Source organism: Hordeum vulgare, chromosome 2H (genome assembly GCF_904849725.1).
Source record: "Hordeum vulgare subsp. vulgare chromosome 2H, MorexV3_pseudomolecules_assembly, whole genome shotgun sequence".
Taxonomy (NCBI): Eukaryota; Viridiplantae; Streptophyta; class Magnoliopsida; order Poales; family Poaceae; genus Hordeum; species Hordeum vulgare.
The window spans coordinates 33,631,047-33,644,812 of record NC_058519.1 but is presented as its reverse complement, the minus strand read 5'-3'; the positions used below and the strand labels follow the sequence as shown (position 1 = coordinate 33,644,812).

Genomic DNA, 13,766 nt, shown 5'->3' with positions numbered 1-13,766 from the left:
AAAAACTAGATACGGAACAAAATGAGTAAATCTATACTCTAAAATATGTATATATACATCTGTATATAGTTCGTTAGTGAAACATTTAAAAGGACTTATATTTTGAGAGGGGGGGGGAGGGTGTTGTTTTATATTCCTATTAAAACAGAAATACTCCAGCTTTCCCGCGACAAAATATCAGGAAAGGAAATCTTTCAAGTTTCAGCTAAGCTAACGGCCAACCGAGTCGCCAAGCCCCCCGGCGACGGCCGCCGCCTCCGCCGTCCGCCGTACGCGCCGCATGCTCAGTTGCTCACTCACCGCGCCGGCCGCTCCTCCAGCATACCACTTCGCCGACCCCCATCTTCTCTGCATCGAGCTGTTGGATTCCCCAATTAGCCGAGGCCACTATTCCAGGATGAGCACATATTATTCTTTGCTTTGGCTTCAACTGTACTCAATCACGCAGCGAGCCAAATCCACTGTCTCTGTTTATTTTCCGCCACCATTTCCATTTCTGCAGACTTCGCCTCCAGTGTGAGCAGAGCACTTACGGATAATCTTCAAGTGGAAGAGTAGCTGCCACTGATTCATCAACGGAACTCGGTTGCTTCCCCGCGACGTGGTGGCGCAAGGATGGGACGGAGGAGTAAAGCTTCAAACAGAATGCTGATGTCTCCATCCGTGCCCATCTTCGTCCATTCAGTACCTCGTCCATTGGATATCCTCTCTGCTAGCTTTGCTTCCACTCGTGGAACAACTTTTTGCTCAAATTGCTGGTTACTTGACGCAGTACGTTTCTAGCCTCTTGTTGCATGAGCCATACCCCGTGCTATATATGTAGGCTGTGCGTTCAGTAATCAGTACTATGTTCTTTGATTTGAGCTGGGGGGATTCGGATGAGCGCAATGGCCATGCCGAGGGCGTATGCCGGCCATCGGCTCCGTTGTGTGCTGGTATTTCTGTGTGCCTTGTGCTGGGCATCGTCCTCTGTTAGGTTCGTGGCGGGTCAGGCCGGGCAGCTGAGCGTGGACGCCTCGCCGCAGACTGCGCGGAAGATGCCTGACAAGATGTTCGGCATCTTTTTTGAGGTGAGAATAAGAGTCTCTTGGTGAATTGCTTGTTAAACTGCGATTGCTGAAAAATTTGCGCTCTTTGTTCGAGTTTGTACTAGCCACCTGGTAAAACTTTGCATAAAAAATTCAGTAGGGACATTTTGTTTGGCTACAGTTTAAACTATATTGCAGCTATATTGGTTAACTGAATCTCATAGGATTACATAGTGCGGTTCTGTCCCAGTTTGTCTCGGTTAAAAAGAAAATGGATCTTGGAAAAATGGTTTAATTTGATTTTGCTGCAAAGCGGATAAACTCAACAACAATTAGTGATTCAAATCATTTTTTTGGTTTTATCTGTAGGAGATCAACCATGCTGGTGCTGGTGGGTTGTGGGCAGAGCTTGTAAGCAACAGAGGTAAGGAAATCTTAATTACCAGGATATGTTAATGAGTCAAGGGTCTATTGTGCACTTCCATTTTTCCTCGCTCGGTGTTGTGTATGCTCTGAAAAAACCACTTCCAGGTTTTGAGGCTGGTGGGCCTAATACACCATCAAACATCGACCCATGGTTCATAATTGGAAATGAATCAAGCATCATCGTGGGAACCGATCGGACGTCTTGTTTCGAACGTAACCCGGTCGCACTCCGAATGGAAGTTCTTTGTGGTTCTAAAGGAACTAATGTCTGCCCATCCGGAGGCGTTGGGGTCTACAATCCTGGCTACTGGGGCATGGTATGATATTTCTTTCTTCATATGTCTGCACATATAATATGTTTAATTGTTTTCGAAAGAAATACAACATATTCGGTCTATAATATTGCAGAGCATATATGGCAGTTTCAGTTCGGTTTGAAATGCATTATCCTTTTAAATGAAATGGATCTCTTTACAAGTTTGCCTCATATTGCTTTCCTCTTTCCAGAACGTTGAAAGAAGGAAGGGTTATAAGGTGAGCCTGCACATTAGGTCTTCAGATGCAGTTTCCTTGACTGTTTCTTTGACAAGCTCTGATGGTCTGCACAAACTCGCTTCTCGCACCATCACGTAATGTTATGCCATCGTCAATTTATCAGAGATGCTGCATTAGTTTGCGTAGTTATGACATTCATTCCACTGGTGCTTACAGGGGTGGCAAGAAACAATTCGCCGACTGGACAAAGATACAGTTCCGTTTGTATTCCAGCCAAAATAACACTAATTCAAGGCTTCAAATTACAACCTCTAAAACTGGGGTGGTCTGGCTCGATCAAGTGTCGGTCATGCCATCAGACACTTACATGGTACGCTTGGTGCGGTTTTCTTTTGCCTGAGAGCTTACAAAAGAACCGTGTCTCTTTTTGCTGAAGAAGGCGATGAGAACCAACGATATTTATGTTTTCACCTGTACGGTGTTTGAACTTTTATTCATTATATATTTTCTTCCCAGGGACATGGCTTTCGGAAGGATCTTGCTTCTATGTTGGCCAATTTAAAGCCCCAGTTTCTCAAGTTTCCAGGTTTGTCGTATTTGCAGTTATTACATCCAAGGTTAACTTATAGCATTACATGATTTTGATGATATACCAAATGTATTTTAGGCGGTAACTATGCCATGGGAAACTATCTAAGAAATGCGTTTCATTGGGGCGAAACTGTGGGTCCATGGGAGGAAAGACCTGGCCATGTCAATGATGCCTGGGGATACTGGACTGACGATGGACTCGGATTCTTTGAGTTCCTTCAGGTAAATGGAACACAGACACAGTCTTTGATTTTAACACACTAAAAGTTCTCCAATGTGTATATTTCATAAGTTCATACTGATATTTATTTACTGCAGTTAGCTGAAGACCTTGGTGCTTCCCCTGTTTGGGTGGTGAATGATGGTATGTTCAGTCTACATAGATGTACGACTTCTGGCAAAAACTTGATCTGTCTTATGAAATGCTTGTCAGTACTGCAGGAGCAAGCATTAACGAAGAAGTTCCTACTGCAATAATTGCATCTCTGGTGAAGGTATGCTCTTCAGTACTATATTGTCTGTCAGTTGATAAAGGAAAAAAAAAGTTGATAAAGTTGATAAAGGAAAGAAACCTGCCTGGATAACCTAATGTGCAAAATGAAATCTCTGATTTAGTTTCACGCCATGTGTGTTCTCCTCTGTTATTAGAAAACAACACATATGATGTCCAACCTCGCTAATAATAGGCAGCATGAACTTTGTTCTATGAGGAATTGCCACTACAAGAGACAGAAAGTACAAAAGAGAACTGGTTTACAAAGTAGGTTCAAGGTTTTTAATACTAAATCAACCTTTTTTTGTGGCAGGTGTGTTTGCAAACCAAATGATTTATATTGTGATTAAATTTTCCACGGGCATCCTTGGTTCAGTTGTTACCACAAAATATATTATAACACATAATGTTCTCAATTATGAAACTCATCCTCATGTTGATGCCAAGTAAAAGAAATTAGTTGCTAAACATTCACCACCTTCTTGGCTTTCCCTGCATTTTCTTCATGCTTGTAATATTTCAGGATGTTGTTGATGGTATCGAGTTTGCAAGGGGAGGGGTCAACACTACATGGGGTTCAGTTCGTGCGGCAATGGGGCATCCTCAGCCCTTTAAGCTTGATTATGTTTCAATAGGGAATCAAGAATGCTGGATGCTCTACTACAGAGGTTTCTAGTTCAGTTTTATATCCTTCTTTCCTAGGGTAGTAAATATGCACCTGATTCAGTGTGTAGGTGGATTAAGAGCTTTCTTTATATGTCATGATTGCATAGAATTTTAGCCCTGCTGCTTTTAATTGAAGACAGACTTTTTTTCTGCTACTCCTGTACCTGCAACCTTGCTTCTCTTCTTAGTGTAAGGATGCACAAAGATATCACTCTTTTTTTAATGTCATTGATAAAGCAGGAAATCTCATACTACCTGTTTACTTGGATTAATAGGCAATTACCGAAAGTTCTATTCTGCGATTAAAGCTGCCTACCCAGACATCAATATTATATCAAGCTGTGATAAGTCAACTATTTCGGCATCCAACCCTGCCGATCTATATGATGTTCATGTAATACCCCTCCGTCATGTTCCGTGGCTTGCTATAACAAATTGATCTCAATGATTGATAAGAACTTCATCTCTGCTGCAGGTCTATGCATCTTCTGCTAATATGTTTTCCAGAACTAGTATGTTTGACAACACACCACGCAGCGGACCTAAGGTGCGTAGTATTTTTCCAAACTTCAAATGCTATCACTACATCTGCAATTTTCTGTGCCTTAGCTGGAAATGACTTGTGGAAGCACTGTCAATCTGTAGGCAATTGTTAGCGAGTACGCCGTGACTGGAAACGACGCTGGCAAAGGAACACTGGTAGCAGCACTCGCAGAAGCTGCGTTTCTCGTTGGATTAGAGAAGAACAGGTTATTATATGCTCTTATCAGTATCTTTTTTCCATGATTGACATGTTTTCCTTCTCGCTCTTACTAATTTAAAAGTTAGAACTGCATTGAGAAGCAGAGCTTTTCACATTAAATGAATGATAGTGGCAAATGCCTAGCCTTTTCCACCATCTGTGTGGCTTTCTGGCATCTGCATTACCGGTTGATCACAAAGGTTGATGTTTTGCCCATTGTTTTACTGCAGTGACGTAGTCGAGATGGCAAGCTGCGCACCGCTTTTCGTAAATGACAATGATCGCAAGTAAAGATTCAACATCTTAAATTAAAAGCATTGTTTCAGATTTTGGTATGGTTTTCAAGCCTCGGTCGTCATGTATTTGGATAACCAACACACAAAAAAAATTATGTGCTTTGCAGGTGGAGCCCGGATGCCATTGTGTTCAACTCATGGCAGCACTACGGATGCCCAAACTACTGGATGCTACACTTCTTCAAGGACTCGAGCGGCGCAACCTTTCACCCCACAACCATGCAGATCTCCAACTACGATCAGATGGTTGCATCTGCCATCACCTGGCAGAGCCCTAAAGACAAGAGCACTTACCTGAAAATAAAGGTGGTCCCATCCCCCCCCCCCCCCCCCCCCCCCCCCTCAATTTTCTTTCAGAAAGCTCTGCTGACCAACCTTATAACTAGACAAAATGACCAAACACAACAATCATTTCCGCAGGTGGTGAACTTCGGCAGCAAAGCCGTGGATCTCAACATAACGGTCACCGGACTGGGGAGCGGCATCAAGAGCTCCGGCTCGAAGAAGACGGTGCTGACATCCGCCGCGCCGCTCGACGAGAACTCCTTCCAGCAGCCCGAAAAGGTCAGCACCACACCACCACACTGACTGAGTTGATCATAGCGGTGAATAGCTCGCTGTAGCTGTTTCTCTGTGGGTGCTTGCTGACTCTGCAACCGGCGTTGCTGGAATTCTGCAGGTGGCGCCGGTGTCGAGCCCGGTGGCCGACGCCAAGGAGCAGATGGGCGTGTCAGTGAGCCCTTACTCCCTCACCTCGTTCGATCTCCTGCTGGAACCCAGCAAACACTCGACCATATGAAGAAGAAAACCATAGAGATTATTACCACTACGAACACGTACAATGTAGACTGTATTATTCTGTGTGCCTGGATTGTAAGTCTGAAAGAAACATTACGTAGCCGTACATGAAGCTTATCACTAATTCCTATCCGTTTGAGCGATAGCTTTGTGCCATCGAACTACAAATGGAATGTCCAGTTGATCACCACATTCCGTCGTAGTCTAGGTGGTTAGGATACTCGGCTCTCACCCGAGAGACCCGGGTTCAAGTCCCGGCGACGGAACATTTTTTTTCGACGCCACTTTCAGGTTAGCAAGAGATCGAACGAGGTGAGGGAACATTTTTTTTTCCACGCCACATTCATACAGGTTGCATCTTCCAACGTCTACCATTCCAGTTTCAGTTTTAACTCTAACAACATATCATACATCCATTTCACAACATATCATACATCCATTTCCAAACGCTGCTATTCTAGTTGCAGTTTTAGCACTTTCAGTTTTAACTTTAACCTTCAACAATCGGAATATGAATATTTTACAGCAACATCTAACTATCCGGCCCACAATAACAAGATAGCATCCTAGTTTTGGCGTTATTTGAGTTTTAGTTTTAATACTTCAGTTTTTAACTTCAATGGTCAACAATTGAGAACTGTTGACTAATGTGATTGTTTAGAAAAACATAGATAGACTATGATTTGTTCCGGCCTTGACTTATACTCCAAGATGATCATGTATTTCTATATATATGCCTACGAGGCTCAAGCAAATATAACAACTATTCCACCAATCCCTCTATTCCCTTTTAACGTGGTATCTGCCGTAAGTTTCTAGACCTAGCCGTCGCCCACTGCTTCCGCCCCGCGCGCCGCCCCCGGGACGGTCGGCCTCCATGACCGCCGTCAGGGGCTGCACCGCCCGAATCTAGTGTTCGTCCGTCCGTCTTGTTGACCGGCTGTCCTAGAGAGTCTTTTTCCCGATCTCTTGATCCGGGTTTTCTCTCTTTTGTCGGTCTCTTGGTCGGCGCTCTTCCTTTTTGGTTTTCCGATCTAAGATCGGTTTGCGTCGCCCGCCGCCGCCGTCGACCACTGCGCCTCTAGTTCGACATTGGCGCGATCCGGCCTCTACACCGAGTCGGCGGCCCCTTCTGGCCGTCGACCGCGTGTCTTCTCCGACCCGGACTGCTTCATCACCATCCGCCTCCACCTACATGATATTAAACGAGTAGTTCAATGTGTCCACTAGGTGATCTGGTAGCCGTACACTCAAGCAACCATAGATGCAAGATAACTCAGCGGTATTTCTGCACTATGCACAAGAGATCGGGATTACTGGATGACAAAATCAAAGATCATCTTCGATGTCTTCGTGGAGGAGATGGAACAACAAAGGGTTATGAGGCAATTGGGTCTTCGACTTGTCATTATGAGCCTACAGAGGCTCCCTTGCCAGTAGTAGTCCACATGTATATCTATTTATTATCTTCCACAATTGTCCATATTGAAGCATTACTTCATTGTTGAACATGGGTCGCAATTTTAGGATCACAAGGAAGGGGTTAGCAAGAGCGATACTCAGTGTCAGTAGAGGGTTCAGACATACATTACAAACTGGGATACTGCGGTGATATGGCTCTGTCATGAGAATCTCGGGTGTGATCTCAGTCTATTCAATCACTATTTGCCGTAGTACATGCACGGAACACGGATACATCATCATTCAACACTCTCACCCAGAGGAGATGCCGACTCCTTCTTGTTGGAAATATGCCCTAGAGGCAATAATAAAATAGTTATTATTATATTTTCTTGTTTAAGATAATCGTTTATTATCCATGCTAGAATTGTATTGAATGGAAACTCAGATACATGTGTGGATACATAGACAACACACCGTCCCTAGTAAGCCTCTAGTAGACTAGCTCGTTGATCAAAATTGGTCAAGGTTTCCTAGCCATAGACAAGTGTTGTCACTTGATAACGGGATCACATCATTAGGAGAATAATGTGATGGACAAGACCCAAACTATAAACGTAGCATATGATCGTGTCGTTTTATTGTTGTTGTTTTTCTGCATGTCAAGGATATGTTCCCATGACCATGAGATCATGTAACTCACTGACACTGGAAGAATATTCTGTGTGTACCAAACGTCGCAACGTAACTGGGTGACTATAAAGGTCCTCTACAGGTATCTCCGAAGGTGTACGTTGAGTTAGCATGGATCAAGACTGGGATTTGTCACTCCGTATGATAGAGCGGTATCTCGGGGCCCACTCGGTAATACAACATCACAACAAGCCTTGCAAGCAATGTGACTAAAGAGTTAGCCACGGGATTTTGTATTACGGAATGAGTAAAGAGACTTGCTGGTAACGAGATTGAAATCGGTATAGAGATACCGACGATCAAATCTCGGGCAAGTAACATACCGATGGACAAAGGGAACAACATACGGGATTAGCTGAATCCTTGACATAGAGATTCAATCGATAAAGATCTTCGTAGAATATGTAGGAGCCAATATGGGCATTTAGGTCCCTCTATTGGTTATTAACCGGAGAGTGTCTCAGTCATGTCTACATAGTTCTCGAACCCGCAGGGTCTGCACACTTAAGGTTCGGTGACGTTTCGGTATTATTGAGTTATGGATGTTGGTGGCCGAAAGTTATTCAGAGTCTCGGATGAAATCCCGGACGTCACGAGGAGCTACAGAATGGTCCGGAGGTAAAGATTGATATATAGGAAAGTTGCATTTGGCTTCCGAAAAGATTTCGGGCATTACACGTAAAGTACCGGGAGTGACGAATGGGTTCTGGGGTTTCACCGGGAGGGGACCTAGTAGGCCTAAAGGTGGCGCACCAGCCCCTAGTGGGCCGGTGTGGCCAGCCCAATAAGACCTATTTCGGCCATGTATAAAAAGAAAGGAAAAAGGAAAAAAAGGAAGGAGGAGACCAACTAGGAAGGGAGTCCTCCACCAAACCGAATTGGAGGAGGACTCTCCTCCCTAGCTCAGCCGAACCTCTCCTCCTTGGAGGAGAAGGCAAGGCAGCCCTCCCACCTCTTCCTCCTATATATAGTGGAGGTTTTGAGGGCAACACACACCAGAAAATAGCCACGTGTTGCCCTCTTCTCCATAGATCGTCTCCTTCGTCTAGATTAGTCCGGCATAGCTTGGCGAAGCCCTGCTGGACTAGTTCACCACCACCACCACGATGTCGTCGTGCTGCCGAAGAACTCATCTACCTCTTCGCCCCTCTTGCTGGATCAAGAAGGCGGAGATCGTCATCGAGTTGTATGTGTGCTAAACGCAGAGGTGTCGTCCGTTCGGCGCTAGATCGGTACGGAGTTTGTGGGACGGTTCGTGATTGGATCGCGAAGACGTTAGACTACATCAACCGTATTCCTTAACGCTTCCCGCTAAGCGATCTACAAGGGTATGTGGATCCAATCTCTTCTCTCGTGGATGGTCATCACCATGGATAGATCTTATGTCTGCATAGGAAATTTTTTGTTTCCCATGCAACGTTCCCAACAGTGGCATCATGAGCTAGGTCTATGCGTAGATGAAATCTCGAGTAGAACACAAAGGAGTTTGTGGGCGTTGATATTCAGATTGCTGCCCTCCTTAGTATTTTCTTAATTCGGCGGTATTGTTGGATGAAGCGGCCCGAACCAACATTACTCGTACGCTTACGAGAGACCGATTTCATCGACTAATATGCAACTTGTTGCATGAACATGACTAGCGGGTGTCTATTTCTCCAATTTTAGTTGAATCAGATTTGACAAAGGTGGTCCTTGGAGAAGGTTAAATAGCAACTTGTATATCACCGTTGTGGTTTTGCGTTAGTAAGATGCGATCATACTACATACCCATAGCAGCCACGTAAAACAAGCAACAACAAATTAAAGGACGTCTAACTTGTTTTTGCAGGGTATGTTCTGATATGATATGGCCAAAGACATGATATGATATATTTTATGTATGAGATGATCATGTTGTAATAGTTAAATATCGACTTACACGCCGATGCTATGGCAACCGACAGGAGCTATAGGGTTGTCTTTAATTATTTTGCGCCCGGTGATGCTTTGCTTTGTCGCTAGTTCAGTAGCTTTAGTAGTAACAACATAGTTGGCGCGACAACCTCGATGGCAGCACAATTATGGCAATTATGATGATGGAGATCATGGTGTGGCGTCGGTGATGATGGAGATCATGTCGGTGCTTTGGAGATAGAGATCAAAAGCACAAGATGATGGCCATATCATCTCACTTAACAAAATTTACCTTCTTACTAATTGGAGATCGCTCGGTGTGCCATTGAGAATAATTTTTCATGATATTGTCCAGAAGTTTTATAGCATCTCCCAATGCCACCTCCATAATGGTACCACCTGTAGCAGAATCTAGAAGATTTCTAGACACAAAGGTCAGTCCCGCATAGAAATTTTGTATAATCATCCATAAACTTAAACGATTAGTGGGAGAATTTCTAATCATCAATTTCATTATTTCCCGTGGTTCTGCAACATGTTCTTGCTCATGTTGTTTGAAATTCAAATTTTGATTAAGGAGAGATATAACCTTAGTAGGAGGAAAATACTTGGAAGCAAAAGCATCTTTACACTTATCCCATGTTCCAATACTATTACGAGGTAAAGATGAAAACCAAGCTTTAGCTTTTTCTCTTAATTAAAAAGGAAATATTTTCAATTTTACTACATCATTATCAATATCCCTTTTCGTTTGCATATCACACAATTCAACAAAACTATTGAGATGCGAAGCCGGATCCTCATTAGGACTTCCGGAAAATTGCTCTTTCATAACAAGGTTTAGCAAGGCAACATTAATATCATAAAACTCCGCACTAGTGGTGTTTGGTATAGGAGCACTAATAAAATAATAATAATTATTAGTATTTGAGAAATCACACAACTTGGTATTATCTTGAGACATAGTTATGAGACAACTAAACTAGGAAGCAAAATAAGTAAACTAGCAAGTAAACAAGCAAACAGGTAAACTACCAAAGATAAATATTTTTGTATTTTTTATATTTTTATGCAAGCTAAGATAACAAAAATTTAAAATCAGAACAAGTCAATGATAATTTGCATGAAGGTAGTTGATAAGAATTTGGTGATACTTTCCTCGAAGAGGAGGGGAGATGCAACCCATTCTAGATAAGTATTTCCCTGAGTGATAAAAAAGGTTATTGAACGAATAGGAGGATCACACAAATGCCCGTCTTCAGCATCTACACAATAAAATAGCAAACACTTGCACCCAATGCGGACAAGAGGGTTGCCAAGCCCCTTGAACTCGTTACTTGCAAGCAATGAGTAGTGATAGATGCATAATATAAATATAAAATAAATAATAGACATACAAGAACAACAATATTTTTAGTGTTTTTCAAATATAATTTGTGAAGACCCGGGGACCATAGTTATCGCTAGAGGCTTCTCTCTCGAAGAAAGCATACGGTGGGTAAACAAATTACTATTGGGCAACTGATAGAAATGGACATAGTTCTGTAATTTATTCACGACAATGGTCACATATATAGGCATCATGTCCAAAGAAAGTAGACCGACTCCTGCCAGCATCTACTACTATTACTCCACGCATCGGTCGCTATCTAGCATGTATCTAAAGTATTAAGTAGAAAAGAGTAACGCTTGAAGCAAGATGACATGATGTAGACGAAGTAAACTCAATTAATACGAATGCACCCCATCGTTTTACCCTTAATGACAACAATACAATACGTGTCATGTCCCTTTCTGTCACTGGGATTGAGCACCGCAATATTGAACCCATTACAACGCACCACTCCCGCTGAAGATAAATCAATCTAGTTGGCCCAACGAATCCAATAGATTGGAGAGAAATACGAAGCTATCATAATCATGCATTGATGCACAAAGAACTCAGAGATGACTAAAATACTTCTAATAAATTATCTAAACATAAACCCAAAATTCGTTGGATTCCAACAAACACACCGCAAAGATGATTACATAGGATAGATCACCGCGTTAATCATGGTGATTTTTACATTGAAGAACATAAAGAGAGAGATAGCCATCTAGGTACTAACTACGGACCTGTAGGTCTGTTGTAGTCTACTCACACATCACCATGGGAGCATCAAGGTTGATCTAGAGGACCTCCGAGATCAATCCCCCTACTGGAGGGCACCCGAATAGGGCTCCAGATGGGATAACGGCGGAAGAGAAGCTTGTGACGGTGGAAAAAGTATTTTGGGTGGCTCTCTGGTGTTTTACCATTTTATCATAATTTATAGGAGTGCAATAATGCCAGGGGGACGAGGGAGGTGGTACCAAGACATCATCGCGTGGCCACCCCCTGGATGCGCCCTGATGGCTTGGCGCACCCCGTGTGGCCTCCGGTCTCTCTCCTAAGCTTGCAGGTCCTTTTTTTGTCAAAAAAATTGTCAAAAAGTTTTGTTGGATTTGGACTCCGTTTGGTATCGATTTCCTGAAAGGTCAAAAACATGCAGAAAACAACAACTCACACTAGGCACTGAGTTAATAGGTTAGTTCTCAACAATGATATAAAACAACATATAAAGCATCCAAGATTGATAATATAATAGCATGGAACAATAAAAATTATATATACGTTTGAGACGTATCAGTACACACTTCGCCCAGAAGCCGCAATGCACACACTACGCCCGCCGCCCCCGATCCGATGATAGAGAAACCAAATGAAAACAGGGACGCATGGGTTGGACTAGAGAGCAACCACACTGAGTGTAGAAGCGGGAGATGAGGGGTAAATGGAGAGTGACGCGCCGTGAAGAATGCAAGAGCAAGCGATGGTTACGTTATGGAGAGGAGGAGAGAAAAATGTAGGTTGGTGCGGGAGTGGGAGGGGAACGTGGCGAGCTGTTCAGGCGAGTGGTTTGAAGAGCGTGGCGAGACGTTCGGGACAATGCCAATTACTACAAACTTACCACCGTCACATATGGCACGTATGCGCGCGCTGCGATTCATGCAGAGAATCTGACAGCGATAAGGTCATTCAGACCAAGCAGTTAAAGCTTAGGCCGTTCGGCCGTTATTGATTTCGTTGAAATTTGGTGTCTATATTTGGTAAATAGGCTAAATATAGGGGCATATATAGGGGTTCTAGGACACACCAATCATCTTCCATTGGTATTTTTGATAAGAAAACATACACTAAATACCGTGAGGAGTACTAAATAAGATACTTCAATTGCACTGCGCTAACTAGATAGAAATATATATGAACTCCTTCGCAAGGACCATACTCTGTATTCTTCTCATGTGCTCTATGATCTATGCACAGTGTAAGTGGCCATAGAAGCACGATGATATATAAAATTTACTTATTTATTTAGAATAGTTTTTCTATAATAAAATAGATACTAGATAGGTTTTTCTTAATCTTTCTCGTCCGGGGTACTAACGAACTCCTATGCGATAGTATTTTTTCTATATGATTATGGCCTTTCTAGAACTCAGTGAGCAATAGCTTTCTAAATATATTACTGATTCAATTCTATTATATAGGCCAAATCATGGAAGGACAAGAAAATGAGAAGATAGATTTACCAACTGGATTATGTATCTATGATAAAAAAAATGTGGGCTCCAAAGACAAGTCATTTTGTTTCTGTTGTTTGGTGACCAACTTGTGCTATCTTTCAATGGATAGATGCGAGAATGAATGCGTAAAGCATGCTTCATCAGGCATAGAGGCTTCAAAGAGACATGTTGAATCACCTTCCAATGTAATGTACTGATGAGTATCCAATTCTATCTCTGACAGGAATCCGTGGTATTAGCTACCTCGTGATATTTGCCTTTTTGTCTTCAGCATGAATAAAATATGAATTCCATGCATTGCATGATGTAGCATTGAAGTATCCCATGTTATCAATACAGAGGGGTTGCCCGCACCATGATGTAGCATTGAAGTATCCCATATTATCAATACAACGGAGGGGTTGCCCGCGCCATGATTGTATCGAAAGACGCCCACGGCGTGTCCTCCCGCTCGAAGCACCAACGGAGGGGTTCCCCCCCCCCCACCACATTCGTACGCCACACGGACCGCACCGCCTCTGGTGAGACAGTGATAGCACCGCATCTGGACCGCACCACCGTGTTCGAAGTTCAGAGATCGCCACACGGGAACTTGGTGATGAAGTGGAGTGGAGGGGAGGGGAGTGGAGTGGCTA

At 43.1% G+C, this 13,766-nt stretch overlaps 1 protein-coding gene and 1 non-coding gene across 2 annotated transcripts; both read left to right on the top strand.

The window, feature by feature from the left end:
* The first annotated feature begins 343 nt into the window (after positions 1–343).
* Positions 344–5,659, top strand: LOC123424672 (alpha-L-arabinofuranosidase 1-like). Its single transcript, XM_045108330.1, has 17 exons — positions 344–1,070; positions 1,398–1,452; positions 1,560–1,771; positions 1,962–2,083; positions 2,166–2,319; positions 2,466–2,535; positions 2,617–2,762; positions 2,859–2,904; positions 2,982–3,034; positions 3,557–3,701; positions 3,975–4,093; positions 4,175–4,246; positions 4,345–4,448; positions 4,672–4,728; positions 4,845–5,043; positions 5,158–5,301; positions 5,417–5,659. Exons 1-17 carry the CDS (start codon positions 879–881, stop codon positions 5,534–5,536), a joined length of 2,010 nt encoding a protein of 669 aa, XP_044964265.1. The 5' UTR covers positions 344–878; the 3' UTR covers positions 5,537–5,659.
* A 69-nt stretch (positions 5,660–5,728) lies between these two features.
* TRNAE-CUC lies at positions 5,729–5,801 on the top strand. The gene has a single exon. It is a non-coding gene; the product is annotated as a tRNA-Glu (tRNA).
* The last annotated feature ends 7,965 nt before the right edge of the window (positions 5,802–13,766 follow it).

Bases quoted from the DNA above. Each gene is read 5' to 3' on its own strand.
- LOC123424672 (XM_045108330.1), top strand. From the start codon at position 879: ATGAGCGCAATGGCCATGCCGAGGGCGTATGCCGGCCATCGGCTCCGT. The intron at 2,536-2,616 runs GTTTGTCGTATT...AATGTATTTTAG, and splicing joins CCAGTTTCTCAAGTTTCCAG to GCGGTAACTATGCCATGGGA. The intron at 2,763-2,858 runs GTAAATGGAACA...TATTTACTGCAG, and splicing joins GATTCTTTGAGTTCCTTCAG to TTAGCTGAAGACCTTGGTGC.